Source organism: Macrotis lagotis, chromosome 1 (genome assembly GCF_037893015.1).
Source record: "Macrotis lagotis isolate mMagLag1 chromosome 1, bilby.v1.9.chrom.fasta, whole genome shotgun sequence".
In the NCBI taxonomy this organism is placed as follows: domain Eukaryota; kingdom Metazoa; phylum Chordata; class Mammalia; order Peramelemorphia; family Peramelidae; genus Macrotis; species Macrotis lagotis.
Window position 1 is genome coordinate 694,574,917 of NC_133658.1, and position 17,329 is coordinate 694,592,245.

The 17,329-nt window shown below is 33.4% G+C and overlaps 1 protein-coding gene across 2 annotated transcripts in view; it reads left to right on the plus strand.

The window, feature by feature from the left end:
* Window positions 1-17,329, plus strand: part of LRP2 (LDL receptor related protein 2) — a 255,216-nt gene that overhangs the window by 126,603 nt on the left and 111,284 nt on the right. For both annotated transcript variants that reach the window (XM_074215768.1, XM_074215769.1), the window contains exons 29-33: window positions 590-818; window positions 2,598-2,775; window positions 4,166-4,294; window positions 11,031-11,197; window positions 15,565-15,708. In XM_074215768.1, coding sequence (XP_074071869.1) covers window positions 590-818; window positions 2,598-2,775; window positions 4,166-4,294; window positions 11,031-11,197; window positions 15,565-15,708 — 847 coding nt within the window. The remainder of the gene's footprint in view (window positions 1-589; window positions 819-2,597; window positions 2,776-4,165; window positions 4,295-11,030; window positions 11,198-15,564; window positions 15,709-17,329) is intronic.

Below are 17,329 nucleotides of genomic sequence, written 5' to 3' on the forward strand. Positions count from 1 at the left end.
ATATTTATCTAAAGTCTATTTTCTTGACAACTGAAAGTATTTTACCTAAATGATTTAGAAATCAATGTGAATGTTTATAAATTGTTTTTTCTATCTTAAACATTATAAAATAAGAACTGAAATAGATGGAGTTCACTAATCTCCTAATTTTTGGATTAATTGTAAATGTTAGCCAGTGTTGATACAATGGAAAGAGTTATGGATGTGATGTACTTGGATCCTAACCAGGGTCTCCTGCTTCTCAACCAGGTGAACTTTACTATGCCTCAGCCTCTTCACCTATAAAATGTAGCGGTTGGTCTAGGAAAATTACCAGGTTATCTTTAATCATAGAAAATGAAATGCTTCAATGGATCTAAAAATGATAAATCAGTGTTGAAAGTCCCAGATGTCATCATGTACTCCATTGGCAATGTAAAATCATCCAAATGTTGGAAAATTACATTTTGATTAGAGTTTCACATTGTATAGCAAGCAAACCAAACATTTAGCTTGCATATGGATCTGAAAATGACTAAAATATCAAAATGACAATTATTGTGAATATTTGACAATTTTACTATCCTCAATAACTAATTTCTTTTCATAGTGCACATCTGATGTTCTGGTCAGATTGGGGCAAATATCCTCGAATTGAAAGAGCCAGTATGGATGGCATCAATCGCACAGTTATCATCAGAGATAAAATCTACTGGCCCAATGGCTTGGCTATTGACTACCCCAATAAATTGCTCTATTTCATGGATTCCTATCTTGATTACATTGACTTCTGTGATTATGATGGAAACCACCGGAGGCAGGTGGTAGCCAGTGATTTGGTAAGAATATTAAAAAGCTCATGGGTTAAAATAACACAAAGTGAATGGAGAAGTAAATCTTGTTCAGTACTCTAGACACTGTCATGGTGAACAGACCAATAATTAAAGAGATATTTTAACATGAGAAATAGGATATAAAAATGTGTTTTTGGAGGCTAATAGGAAATAGCCTTTTCCCTGAATCTAATTTATTATTGGCTTTAAACAAAACAGTATTTAAAATGATTTATCATGTAATTTTATAATGAATTTCTAATTGATAGATATGATTATAGTTTTCAGTAAAGGGACTATTGTATTGTAGATTTTTATTTTATTTTATTTTTTTAAATTTTTTGCAAGGCAATGGGGTTAAGTGGCTTGCCCAAGGCCACACAGCTAGGTAATTATTAAGTGTCCGAGGCCTGATTTGAATTCAGGTACTCCTGACTCCAGGGCTGGTGCTTTATCCATTGTGCCACCTAGCTGCCCCCTGTATTGTATTTTTGATAATAAATACATGTGTATATATTTAATTACTTTATGATGCCTAATAACTTAAAACTAGATTCTCTAGTTCTATAACATTCCACTTGAAGTCATAAAAGAGAAAAAAAATCTTGTGACTAGCTAATGTCCTAACATTCAACCAGCATTTATTTATTGATGCTCTATTATGTGGCACAGACTATGTTAAATTTGTGAATACAAAGATAAAAACAAAACAGTTTTTCCCTTGAGGATCCTACATTTTCCTGAGGGGAATACCTTGCACACAGTTCTATAACACATACTTAAAGAAATAGAAAGTAATTTTCTGAGGAGAGGGGAAGGAAAGGAAGAATACTAATAGGAAAGTATCTTTTCTCAATTAATTTATATTTTTTGAGGAAACAAGGGAAATAAATTCATAATAGTAAATAAAAATATATATAATTTACATGGGTGGAATTTGATGCATGGAAGTTGAGCTGAACTTTGAAGTGTCTATGGATTCTAACAGATTCTAACACTGCAGAAGTGAGCAGAGAGAATTCTGGGGAGAGAAGGAAGAAGATTGATAGCATCAATTACTCCTGTCACTTACATGAACTCCAGGTTTCACTTTCTTCCACATCTTTTTTTAAGTGTTTTCTCAACATTTTATGTTTGCTAATAATTAACAGCAGAGTAATTTTACCATTAGCTCTCTGTGTCATTTTAAAATTTCATTCTGTCACAGTTAAAAATGTGATGCATTGTTTTCCATTTAGCAAGGGACTCTTCAGTGACTTGTTTATTAAGTTATAAAACTCTGCAGATCAGCTTCCAAGAATATACTGAAGGTCTGACAGCCACAGACTTGAGGAACTTTGGAATACTCTATCTTCATCTAAGGCTTTTACTAAGTTGTTCAGGTCAATAAATGTGAACCTATGAGAAGTAACATAATCTAATTAAAAAAGCATTTGGTTAGGAACTTAGTTCCAACTACTCATGTAAACTAAACTCTCTATGCCTCAGGGTGCCCTCTATAATAGAGGATTAGGAGACCTGACTAATTTCTGTAACAATATTGGGAGGCTGAAATGAGATGTGTGAAAATGATATGAAAGATGTAGGTACTACAAAGCAAATTATGATTATTTTAGAATAGCCACCATCCCTATTACTTTCTAGTTTTATTAAGACAAAAGACTAAAAGTGGCGAATTTAATAAAGAGGCAATTTTTCCTACCCTGGCTGTCTTGATCTTAATTTTCGTATGATACCTCAATATCTCAATTAAGAACTCATAATTGGAAAATTTCTGCCTTGCAGATATTACGTCATCCTCATGCCTTGACTCTTTTTGAAGATTCTGTTTATTGGACAGACCGCCAAACTCATCGAGTCATCCGTGCTAACAAATGGCATGGGGGAAATCAAACAGTCATGATTTATAATATTCATCAGCCTCTGGGAATTGTTGCTGTGCACCCTATTAAACAACCTAGTAGTAAGTGAAGCTAAATTGGGTAGTTGGGGGAGATGTGGGTAGAAGAAAAGCTTTCATTCTGAGAATACTTTTCAGACTTCTATTGAGTCATTTGTTTGTTAGTAAATATTTGAACCAATGTCTCCCCTTCTTTGCATCTTCCTAATTTATATTACGTCTAATAACACTAAAAAACCAGACCTCTTATTTGGACAAAAATAAAACTGAATTTGTGAGAGCCTTTGGGAAACTGGTTTATAGGAGTGGTTTCTTGTGGTCTCTTGGGTCTTGTTATATACTCTGTCTTGTAAGTTATTTATCTTAGACAACCAGGTTACTGTGATCATCTTAGAGGCAGGGTGGTTCAGTAGAAATTGTAGGATTTGATATCAAAATATTGGGGTTCAAATCTCAATCTTGTCACTTGGCACCTGAGTAATCTTGGGCAAGTCATTTAACTTCTCTAGATAAAATTTATCATTTTTATGTGAAGGGGTTTGATGGCCTTGTATGCTCCTATGATTGTGTGATATTACAGATCATTTTCATTATCAGTACTCTTGGGATGCTGTCATATATTTTTTTTTGTTTTTTTCTGATGAACCAGGAAGCTAATTCAGTTGGTCTACAGACACACACACATACACACACACACACACACACACACACACACACACACACACAAAGACAAAGAATGTTTATGCTGTGTACAACAGTTTAAATATCAAACTATATACATTATTACTATTCTCAAAGAATCAATAGTCTAAGGAGAGAAGAAGAGACAAATGACTCAATGCTATAATTACAGCATTTTGAGCTGGAAGATACTATATTAATCATCATATTCAATTCCCTCATTTGGCAGATGAGGAACTTGTCGGTGAATGTGGAGAATATGTGATTTTAATATTCTAACTTTATTAAAGTTTTTAAAGTTGGAATAAAAGGTATTAGGATTGGAATAAATATGCTAGTCAGTTAACAAACAGAAAACTTTTTTTGGTATAATTCACTCAGTGATTAATCTCTTAAATTTAGAGCTAGACAAATAAATAAATAAATGGGGATCAGCAGCTATGTTTTGTTGGTTGGTAGATTGCCCCATTGACTACTTGTTTTGACTCTGCATTTGGTTCCTCTGTGAACTTAGACAGGTCATTTGTCCCTGTTGCCTCTTGTGTAAGACATCTATCACTGAGAAAAAGACAGCCCAGGAAATTAGGGGCAGGCATAAAAGCTCAGTTAATTTGTGAAATATACTTTGCTTACAAATGTGAATATGGAGAGTCATGCCATCCTAGTACTATGTACAAGAGAATAATGTTTTATTGAATACACTGCATTTGAAAATGAGAAACACATTTGATATTAATTTTTGTGTATGTGATTTGTATTTTTTTAATTGCAGGTACAAATCCATGTGCATTTGCCCCCTGTAGCCATCTGTGTTTACTTTCTTCATCAGGACCAAGGTTTTATTCTTGTGCTTGTCCTTCAGGATGGACTCTTTCTTCTGATTCTATTAATTGTTTGAGAGGTATGGTGCTCATTTTATTTTATTTATTTATTTTTTTAGGATTTTGCAAGGCAAATGGGGTTAAGTGGCTTGCCCAAGGCCAACAGCTAGGTAATTATTAAGTGTCTGAGACTGGATTTGAACCCAGGTACTCCTGACTCCAAGGCCGGTGCTTTATCCACTACGCCACCTAGCCTCCCCTCATTCTATTTTAAAATTGCAAACACATATGACATGGTGATCACTCAGCAAAATTTCCTCATTTTTCATAGAATGAGACCCAAGGTGAAGTGACTTACTTAAGATCATATAGCTTGTGAGTGGCACAGCTGGTATTAGAATACTGATCTGATCTTAGTAGATTATAAAATAAATGGTTGATAAATGGTTGTTGAATTTTTGAATTGAATTGAAAAACTTGGTACTCTTTTTGCTATATTTTACTGTGTCTCTTAATCTCTGTTTTGAAGATTGTTAAATAGATATTTGAAGATAGTTAAATTAACAAATCAATATTAAATACCTCTTAAGGTACTCATTTATTAAGTAAGCATAGATACCAGGCATTATGCTAGAGGTAACAATAAAATTAAAAAAATGAAATTGGTCTTTCCCTCAAGGAGCATATAGTCTATTGGGGGAGGCACATGTTTTGAGAAGCTGTGACCTCAAATATTTCTTATAGGAAGCAGCACTTAAGTTAAATTTTCAAGGAAAGCAAGGATGAAGGAATCATGGTGAAATTTGTAAGGAATACTGATATAAACTGTGAAGACATACCATGTGTCCCCACATAAAAAATATACCTTAATTTTGAGACCTGGAACTTGAAAAAAATGTATTACATAAAGTTATGGAACTCAAGTTTTATTCATCAAAAAATTCATACAACTCCTCATTACTCAAAACTCCCGTCCATTAGCTCATCCTCATCTGTGTTTGATGACGAATCCCTTTCTCAGGAGAGGCTCTGACCACTCTCCTGCCTATGCTCTGGTTGACCACAAGCTCTCCCTGGGCAAGTCTGGTACATAGATACATGCATAGATACATGCTGTTTCTTGAACCTGAAGCACCAGTTTTTGAAATCGATCACTTCTTTTTCATCAGCAATTCTTCTTGCTTCCTGCTGAAACCATCTTTGTGGACACAGGAATTCCAGTTGCTCTTGGCTCTTCCATCCATCTCTTCCATTCCCTCTCTAACTCAGACTACTTGGCTGACTCGCTTCTCATGGCCTTCTTCTGCTGGGGTGTTTTCAGGAGGGTTTCTTCTACCTGTAGCCAGTCTCAGATTGTTGTCGCAGTTGAAGGAGGACCAAACACATTTAGCAGCACTATTTCCATTCACTTTTGCAAACTAGACGATTTTTGAACTTGAATTCAGCACTGGACAAAAATCTTTTCTGAGCCATTTCTGGGCATAACCTAATACACCAGTAATAAATGGGGAAACAATGAGTCTTAAGACAACAAGCATGAAAAAGTGAGAAATGCAAGTAAAAAATATCTGCAACCACTGTAAAAGTCCCAGTTTTTAGACCTCAAATTTTTGGAAAAAAGGTGTGTCTTATATATATATGGGGAAATGCAGTGTGGATTATAAGCAATATTGAAAGCAAAGACTTTCTCATCTTATGCTTTTATCTTGTGCATCTATAATAGAAGGAATGAGCAATAATGAATATGGTAGAGAACTGTCCAAGGAGCTGGGAAGACCTGAGTTTAAGCCTTACTCTCATATGGGCTTTATGACCCTAGAAAAATTATTTAGCATCTTAGTTTCAGCACTGTCTTTAAATTATTTCAGTCATGTCCATCTCTGTGACTTCAATTGGGATTTCCTTGGCAAAGATACTGGGTGTTTTGCCATTTTCTTCTCAAGTCTTACACAAATGCTTAATAAATATTCATTGGATGGGCTTGCATTGAATTGAGATAAATTCTTATTTGGTACCTATCACATCTGGACATACTGCTATAATATCCATGCAAATAAATCATTTCTTAGCTCATCTTTTCGCTCATATAGGTAGGTGAAGTTAAGACTCTGATAGGGAAGAATAGAAGCTTCTAAAGTCTATAATTAAGAAGTAAAATACAGAACTTTCACCATATGAAATATTGTACACTATTAGTTGAGCTATTTGCTTTTTCTATTGTTTCATTGATATTTCCCTTAACCGCATGATTAACATTCATTAGACTAGCATGCTCTGTACAAAGAGCTTTGTGTTATAGTGAATTAGAAAATAAAGAAAAGACATCATTGTTCCACTTGAGAAATTTACTCTGGGAACAAGCAAGATAATGTCAAAATATGTGCCTTGTGACTAAAACACTGCCTTTTTTTTTTGTTCTCTATTGTTTTGAAACATAAAAGTGTACATGAAAACTAAATGTACATTTCATTAGGCACACACTGAATGAAGTGAAATAAATTTATTTGGCCAGTGATTAGAAATGACAAGAGATAAAACTAAATGATTGATCTTCAAATGCAATAATATTTTCACAGTAATTGATTAAATGTTTCTTTTTAAAATGAATATTAGACTCTCTAATACGGAATTAAAGTCAGTTTCCAATTGGAAAATATATACCAAAATCAGGAAATTTAAGGCATTTTCACGTAATACAGATGGGGCAGATTTACTGAAAGTCAGATGCTTATCAAGAAATAGTACTGTGCCATTATAATTATTCCTTTTCTGGTGAAAGATTTTAATTATTGCTAATGGTTACAAAAGGATAGATATTTGCCATTTTTTTCCCAGAGATTTACTCTGAATCTAATCCTTGTTGACATTTCTTAATTTAGTCTGCCGGAAAAAAAGATTAGACTGAGCTATACACATTTGGGATACAACAGATTCTTTCAGCATAGCAATATTGTCGAATTATGTGCTGGAAACTGGCATAACCAACATGATTAATTTGATGGTGATGGATGGATGCTAATTCTTCTTCCAATGTATCTTTTGTTGATTCATATATGACCCGTTAATTTTTTCTATGACCTAGACAGACTTTTTGAGATGGAAATTTTTCAGTCTTTATAAATTTGTTTCTGAATGACCTCAATATGTGCTAATTAAAAGTAAGGCTAACCTTTTTATGAAAGAGTCTTAGGAGAGATAATTTATATTGATCATTTCAAAAAACTTCTCCATTTTGTCCTGGGGAAAAAGCAACACCTGTTGAACAGTACTATTGGGGGATTATGGGATCATAGATTTAAAACTGCAAGAGATCTGAGAGGATATCCAGAGCAATCTATGTGCCAGTTGAGGAAGAGAAGCTAGAAAGGTTAAATAATTTTTCCAAGGTTATATTAGTAACAAATAGATTAAAGATAGCAGGGCCAAGATTTGAATCTGGGTCTACTGACTTGAAATCCAGCATTCTTTCCATCAGATCATAATATAATCAACACAAATGACCTCTCCTTAGGATACTAAATGTCATTCTTGGATTCAGATTTAATTTTCTTTAATTTTTGCTTTTAGTATCTGAATATATTACCATTCACATTAATAGGAAACATGCCAATACACATAAAAATAAATTACATGTTTTCAGTCTTGAAATTCTGTGGAACCCTTAGCTATAATGCACTGTGATGATCCCAGGTCATTCAATTCTTTCCCATCCCCTACTTTTTATTTCCCCTAATTTGGTTCTTGCTCTTTGTCTATATGCAAAGTATGTAGTTGGTTTTAATAAACCTAATGCCCAACTGTCTTCTTTTCCAAATGTGTGCTCTCATTGTCTTCACTATCACCTCCTAGTGTTCCTCTTTTCTTAAATTGATTCCAGCATTCTGATATTTTGGCAATTAAAACAATGAATGATGCCATATTTACTACTTTATAATTGTTCACTCTGTACCACATATATAGGTCATCAATGATTTAGACAAAAGTTGGACTATAGTACAAGAAGGAAGGAAAATGTTAATAATAAATCAAAATATGAATATAGTTAAGAAGGAGAATTTTAATGGAATTAGAAATAAATGAAAAGGTTTGACAGCTATTAGGCTTAGTCTTATCCTGCTATGTGTAGGAATTGTGCTATAGCCAAAGAAGGGTTGCTTGCTTATGGCATTAGGGGATTGGATCTGAAAGAAATTTAAAAAAAAAAGTCTTGTGTAATTTGGAAATACTTCTTGCCTTTAGAAACTAGGGACATTTGTAATATACAGAATAACAAATAGTTGTTGATTAGATCTGTTTTAAATTCAATAGCAAGGTGGTATAATGGAGAGAGGAATTGACATTGATACCAGAGGAGATGAAGTATCTCCTCTGATATACATCGGTTGTATTACTTTGGGACAAGTCACATTCTCTCAGTTCTTTGGGCCAAAGGTATCAAGCATGAACCCTTAGGCTACATGAGTCTATAGCACTCTCTAGGAATCAGGTTAAATTGGAACAATTTAACAATAAATAAAAATGCAATACAACATGAATTAATTAAAATTTAAAGTAAAAAAATTTAAATTCACAGGAATTATTATGTATGAATTAATGGTTCAGTCTTGAGTTTGACACTGTATACTGGGAAAATCTCTAAAACTATAAATTTCAGAGGAGGTGCAGACTTACATTGATAGAGGAAGTTTCCTTACCTGGACATCCCCAGTACTAATGAAATAATAGATCTACTCCCTATCCATATTCTAAATTCAACATATAGTAATAAAATCATGTTATTGAAGTTTTTAGACTATGATATAATTATTATACTTCCTCAAAAATTCAGAGGTAGTCTGATATTCTAGTACTAGTGGTACCTAGAAGATATTTTCTGTAACTCAGAATATTTATAATTAAATAAATAAATGTGACTTTGCAAACTATTCAAAAAAGAAAGCCTAAATTAAGTGTGAACATAATTCTTCCAATTTGACTGGTTATCAGGTAAAAGTGAAGTCATAAATCTTGAATCATGAACTGTGGATAACTGGGCAGCTAAGTGGCTCAGTGAATAGAGTACTTGACCTGCAATCAGAAGCACATCTTCCTGAATTCACATATATAGTCTCAGATACTCACTAGTTATGTGACCCTGGGCAAATTGCTTAATCCTGTTTGCCTTGGTGTCCTCTTTTATAAAATGATATGGAGAAGGAAATGGCAAAACACACTAGTATCTTTGCCAAGAAAATTTCAAATAGGATCATGAAAAGTGAGACATGATTGAAAAATAACTAACAACAGATGTAATTAATAATCATATTTTCCAATATTACATCTAAAATCACATTCTGATGTTATTTTCTTCTCTTGAAGAAAGCATATGGTAAAGTTACATCTATATTTTGATAATTTGGAACTTCTAAAAATTAGGATAGAAGCTAACCTGAAGTTTTAATTATTTTGAAAATAATTTATTATCTATGAACTAATTATATAAAGTTTTATGAGGGATCCTTAAGTTTCAATGGAAAAGGTATTTTGAACTTTAAAATATTTAAATTACAGATTTATAAATAACTGAATAAAAATCATTCTTATTTATTAATAAAATTCTCCTGAAGACAAGTACTAGAAAATGCTTATTTAGCTTTCATATTTGTAATTTTGTACATTATGAATCTAATTTAGCACAATTTCTTTAACATTTTCTATAATTCAGACTTAGAAATACAAATTAGACTTAAGTTTTTTTTTTATGTAATCTCCCTGGATTTCATTTTCCTTATATGTAGAATGAAGGGGTTGGACAAAATGATCCCTGAGACTCCTTCTGTTTCTAGATTTAGGATCCCATAGATGTGAGGTATGATTTTTAGTGACTGGTATAATGGAAAGAAGCTGTTAAGGGGCACAGTGGATTGAGGAACTGGATCTAGAATCAAGAAGACCTGAGTTCAAATCCAATCTCAGATATAGCTCTATGACCTGGGGCAAGTCACTTCACCCTATCTGTAAAATTAGCTGGGGAGGAATGGCAAACCAGTCCAGTATCTTGTCAAGAAAACTCCAAATAGGGTAATGAAGAGTCCTTCATAACTGAAAAATGACAACACCGACAATGGAAAGAGTATTGACTCTAGAATTGGGGGACCTGGATACCAATATTATCTCTAATATTTACTCCCTGTAAGACTTTGGCTAAGTCCTTCTCCTCTCTGGGTCTCAGTTTCATCATCTCTAAGATGAAGGGGTTAGGTAAGATGCCTGCTGAGGACCATCTTTGCTCTGGATTGATGATTCCATGATCCAAGTAGTTATTTAGAAATAGAAGAACTTCTTAATGTTAAATTCATCAAGTATGGAATAGTTTATCAAGGAAAACTTGCAATGCCTTTCTTTTGTAAACTTTGGAATTAGAAGAAACCTTTAAAGATTCTACTTTAGTGTCTTGCAGATGAGGAAATTGGAGAGATAGCTGGCTAGGTGATTAGTGGCCAAACCAGGATTCAAACTCAGTTTTCTGATTTCAGATCCTTTTTTATTCTGCTATAATACTCTGCTTTCCCTCCATATAGAGCAGTCAAAAGAGCACTGGGTCTTTAAGAACAAATGAGAAATTTAGAACCCCTAAAATTAAGAGACAGTACCCAGCTAAGATCCATTGTTAACCTTCATATGTTGCTGATTGTTTGGATAAATATTTTTTGTGCTTTGTATTTATTGTTATCGTGAAAATCTATCCCAAGAAATAGAATGTCCAATGCATTCTATTTCTTTAAGAGCAGAGAATATTAGAATAGAATTCTGATTGATGTTATATTATTTTCACAGATGAACAACCCTTCCTCATAACTGTAAGAATGAATATAATTTATGGAATCTCCCTTAATCCTGAGGAGAAAACCAACGATGCCATGGTTCCTATCGCAGGGTTGCAGAATGGTTTCGATGTTGACTTTGATGATTCTGAGCAGTTCATCTATTGGGTTGAAAATCCAGTGAGTGTTAATTTAGGGAACATCTAAGGTTGCTTTGGAAAAGCCTGAACAATGTCTTTATGAGAGGGATATATTTTTGTGCATTTGGAAACTGGAGAAAAGATTCAGGAGGGGATGAAATTTACATGTTTCTTGTTTGGTTGAATACATATGATTATATTATTGATAAACAGTAAAGTATATATAGTGGATTAAACTCCAGCCTTGTAAGTCAAGAAGATTTGGACTTAAGACCATCCTGAAGACACATGTTATCTGTGTAACCATGAACAAGCCACTTAATGTCTTTGCATTCTAGGCAGGCCTAACTCTGTAAGACTATAAGCTGTACATTTGTATTGGTGGGGGAAATTTTGTCTTAAGAATTCCCTTCCTGGATGAAATGATAGTTCTTCTCCCACTCACCCTGATTTTGGAGGACTTTTTTCCTCAATTACATGTAAAAACAATTAACATTCTTTTTTTTAATTGAATTCCAGATTCTCTCCCTTCCTCCCTTCTCCCCATTGAGGTGAGCATTGATATAGACTATATGTATAGTCATAAAACATGTTTACATATTAGTCATGTTGAAGAAAACACAAAAACCTGCAAGAAAAATAAGGAAAGTTAAAAAAGTATATCCAGTCTACTTTCAGACTTCATCAGTTCTTTCTCTGGAGATGGATAGCATTTTTCTTTTTTTAAATTAATTTTATTTTCAATTCACAAATGAAACATTTTCATTAGTATTTTTGTTAGAATTTTTCAACATTACGACCTTCAGAATTGTCTTGGATCATTGTATTTCTGAGAATAATGAACTCATTTATAGCTGATCACCATACAATATTGTTGTAACTATGTATACTGTTTTTTCTACTCCTGCTCAATTCACTTTGCATCAGTTGATGTAAGTATTTTCAGATTTTTTTCTTAAAGTATCCTGCTCATTATTTCAAATAATAACACAATAGTATTCCATCACAATCATAGCCATTCCTCAATCAATGAGAATCCTCTCAATTTCCAAATTCTTTGCTACTGTTAAAGGACCTGCTATAAATATTTTTGTACATTTAGGTACTTTCCCTTTTTATTTTTTTATTTATCTCTTTGTGACAAAAGGTAGGCATAGTTTTATAGCCCTTTGGGTATAGTACCAAATTGCTTCCCAGAAGGACTGAATCACTTCACAACTCCACCAAAGTGTATTAGTATTATACTTCTTCTACATCCCCTCCAACATTTGTCATTTCCTTTTTGAAATCATGCTTTTTCATGAAAAAAAATCAAATTTCTATGTGGTACTTTATAGTGCACAAAGATGTTCTTTCCAACAACTTTGTGAGTCAGGCAATGCAAGTATTATCTTCATTTGACAAATAAGTAAGCTGAAACCTTGAGAGCCTAAGTGACTTATCCATGATGTCATACCTAATAAGTGTTACAACTAAGTCTTGAGCTCAGATCTGACACTAAAGCCAACAATTTTCCCACCACATAACACTGCTTCCCTAATAAAATCTAATGCATGCCTGTGCCTGGTACCCATTAGTCTGTAACTTACATGAAACACTAACAAACAAGCATGAAATTGCCCCAGAGCAAGGGTCAGCAACCTTTTGCCCTGGGTGCCACCAATTAAGGCTAAACAATGGTTGTTGTACCATTAAATGTCACTGACAGACCTAAAACATAGGGAGAAGAAAAAAGGAAAAAAAAGAGAAAGGAAGAAGAAAAAAAATTACAAAGGGAATGGAGAGAAAGAGAGAAAACTAGAAAAATGAAGAAAAAAAGAGAAAAGAAAATGAACATATGTTGGGAATTATTTGAGTAGTACCATGAAATACCCTGGGGGTTACTTGGCAGCCTCTATGCCACACTTCTTTACCTCTTTTCTACAGTGCACTTCTCATTAATTCAATCAAATTTCTTTATCTTAGCATCTAAACTCTTAAAATATTTTCCCTTTCCCCAAATTCATAAGGTGTCAAATATAAAATTTTAGTAGAGCTTTTAACTATGGGAGACAATCTAGCCTATCAGATAACGTTTATTTAATGTCTCTTAGGATGCTACTCACCCAGTCTAACTTTATAGAATTCTTCTCTGAAATATAACCTGTCTTGGCCTTTTATGTGAATATTTACTTGTTTTTATGTTTTTAACTCTGGGGATTTTTTTGAAACTATGAACTGAAAAATTGGAAGACTAGTGGCAAAATCTATCATTACTTGTTCTTGTTATCCAGGCTGCTCTCTGTGCTTTATTAACAAGATATCCTGAATTTTTGTGTTCCAAATTGTAATGATGCAAATGAAAGAAGCATTCAATTCTTATTACATGATGTTATTACAGTATATTACATGATATTGACTTATGTCAGATTTATAGTGCTTGTCCCATAATAGCCAGTCAATCCACTAGTATATATTAAAGACCTCATGTTAAACTGGCTGTTGGGGACCCAAAGACAAAAATCATGTAGTTCTAGCCTTCAGGGAACTTGCAGTCTATCAAAGGAAACAATCAGAAAAGTAAATATAAGGTGGTTTTGTTTTGTTTTTTTAGTGAGGAGGGTTCTAGGATAAGTGGAGATCATGAAAGGTCTCATGTAAGATGAACATCTGAGGAAATTTAAACTGAGTTTTAAAGGAAACTAGGGTTTCTAAGAAGTGGATATGAGGAGAAAGAAAATTCCAGGAAGAGTTGTGGAGATGAGAGATGAAATGTCATTTAAGGGGATCCATATTTCAATCTCTTTGACAGGAATGTGAAGTTCACAAAGGAAATTCATATGTAACAATTCTGGTAAATTAGACTGATCATAGACTGCAGTCAAGGGAGAATTCTGTTTCATCCTAGAGGTAATAAAGGGCTGTTGAAGTTTTTTGAACAGGGCATTAAATATAGTCAGACCTGAATTTTAATCACTTGGGTAACTGTGTGGTTTTGTTGTAGTTTGTCCTGGAATGAAATATTATAGTATAATATTAAACATTATGTATTATGATAAACATTTCTATAGTATAATCTACAGTATTTAATAATGTTACATATTATTTAAAATTAAATATTAAGCAATATTTAAATAAATGATAATATACATGTAAATTAAAATAAAAATAAATAGGAATCCTTTGGATAAGGTGATAGGAGGAACTTGGAACGTTTGGGAATATAGCAAACCTAAACTTGAAATCTCTCACCACTTCCCTACATACTCAGGAGTAACCCTATATTTTCTTGAGATTTAAGTTTGTTATCAAAGATTTTACTCCTACCTGTAACACTTCCCAACTTTTTCTCTATCCTCACTTTATTTGATGATCATACATTTGCTTCCAACATAACAGAGAACAACCCAAGATCACCTTGACGTTATGTATCACCAGTGGAATTTGAGTAAGAGAAGACAATAGAAGCAATATAAATGAGAAATAGTTTGGGGCAACTTGATTCCAGATTTACTTGTGAACAAGTTCTCACATATCATATCTTTCAACAACATTTTCATCATAAAAGAAGAAATATCTTTACAGTTAATCTTAGTTTGCAATATAACAAATGAACTTTGTGTGCTCATTACCTTCAAGTTGAAGTACAAATATATCAGTCCATATGCTTAAAAAAATTAGTTTTGCTTTGTCAACAATATTGAGAAAGGAAAGAGACATAGTAATGTGCCAGTCACTGTGCTAAGCATTATGGAAAAAAATACAAACAGAAAGAAAGTTAGCCCTTGCCCTTAAGAAGCTTACATTCCAATGGGGGAAAGATCACAAATTTAAGTAGCCAAAAATGGGAAGAAGAGTGGAAATGAGGATGCCCAGACTGATAACATGGTTTCGAAATCCAGACCCAGGAGGACTAGGAGGGGAATTAAGTTCAGTTTAGACTCTTCACTGAATGGAGGTCCCAGGAATAACTACCCACTGGGAGGGAGGAGTGGACCTTACAGAGGAATATTCCAGGTTGAGAATGCTGAGGGAGAGTTTTGATCTTCCAGAACAAGAGGGTCCTAGGGAACAAAGCATCTTCTAGGATGAGGCATTGACAGAAGCATACTTTGATGTCCAGCAGCCAGGAACATGCACCAACATTAAAAAAAATCTACTGATTGTTACTTTTGCTTCAAATGTATAAAGTGTTAGACTAGTAGAGTACTTGGCTGGAAAAAAAGCACGTTCATTAAGAATCTCTGAACTTGGGGGTGGGTGGGAAAGGAAGGATAAAATTTGGAATTCAAAACTAAAAAAGAAAAGGTTTGAAAATTGTTTAACATGTAATTGGGGGGGAAAGTCAAATATTATATTTATATTTTTTTTTTAAAAAGAATCCCAGTCCTTGAAATTGTCTCTTTTTCTGTCTTTTTTTTCCCCGAGGGTGAAATTCACAGAGTGAAAGCAGATGGCACCAATAGGACAGTGTTTGCTCCTGCATCTGTTTTGGGATCTCCAGCAAGCCTAGCTTTGGACTGGATCTCTAGAAATCTTTATTACACCAATCCTGAAACACAATCAATTGAGGTAATTATTCCACAATCCTCTTTAAATAATAGCTAGCATTTATATATAATGCTTTAAGATTTATAGAATACTTTAACTCATTTGATCTTCAATCTAATCCTTTAAAGTAGATGTTATTATTAACCCCACTTTATAGATGAGAAGCCTGAGTCACAGAAAGTTTAAGTGACTTGCCTTGTGTCACAAGGCTAATTATCTGAGGAAGGATTTGAATTTGGTCTTTTGATTCCAAGATCAGTGCTCTTTATATTGTGCCAACTCTCTACCTTGTTCCTGAAATGGGGAATTTTAAAAAATGTCTCTAAAACCTCATGAATCTATCATTTGGAAAAATTATAAATTAAAATAATAAGGTAGATGTTGAAATTATTGAAAAAGAATTCTACCCAAGTATCTAGATAACACACTGGATTGAATGCTGGAACCTGGAGCTGGGAAGATCTGAATTCAGTCTCAGATAATTAATAGATATATGATCCAGGAAAAGTAATTTAACCTCTACCTGCCTCAATTTCCTCAACTTTAAAATGATAAGAGGACCTACCTCCAAGACTTGTGAGGATCAAGTGACATAATAATAGAACTTCTTGGGACATTGCCTGGCACATTAATGATTTAATAAAGGTTGTTCCCCCTCCCATTTTCATACTAAGATGAAGAAAAGAGGAAGAATATTTTGTTTATATGGAGACTAAAGTACTTAAGAGTTATTTGAGAAAAGGAATTCTTTAAAAGATTATTACTGTTGCTTTCTCTCTCCCTTAGAATTTATTCTGTTTCTCCTCCTTCCAGTTCTAATTAAAACTTGAATATTACCTTTCTGAATTGAGACAGATTATTGGATGTCTCTGCCTTGGGATTTTGAGAACCAAAACTAGATCTGAAGTTTGAATTCTTTTGATGGATTTCTTTGGATGAGATTAAACATTAGCCCTTAGGCTACTTTCAGAAGCAACCTAAACTACTGTGAGAGTGGAGGAAATGTTATTTGCTTATCTCCATATGGAACCAATTGGCTGGTGGATGGGTTTGATAATTCTTGAATAAATGATGGATTTTGTTATGCATTATTAGTTAGTGGCTTCTGTTCAAGAATGAACTGTCAACTCTGGGCTTGTGGCTTATTGAATTCCTTGCAACCCAATTTGACTTTAGAAAGCAGAAGAGACATTGCAAGTAGAACTTATAAAATTAAGGTAATACAACTCATCTGGAGTAAATTAGAGACTAATCAGTACGAAGAAAGTATGTTATACTAATATAGCTTTATCTTTTCCAGTATATAAAATCAGATGAAATTAAGTGCGATAAATATAACCAATTTGGCACATATATTATAGGAAGTAGTAAATGAAATACACAAATTCACTACTCAGAATATTAGTATAGACAACTATATAAAAATTAAGTCTATATTGATTCTTTAGTGATTGAATGTACAAATATACAAGCAAAATATTCCATCCAAAATTTTATTAGCTTGAGTATAGGTTAATTTAGCTTAATTGGGTCAGCTTTTGTTTCTTACAATTATCAATAAAAGTCCTTTAGAAAGAATGACCGTTGGATAATTGGGTATCTTTTGTTAACTTTTCATTTGGGAAGGATTTAAATAGCATTG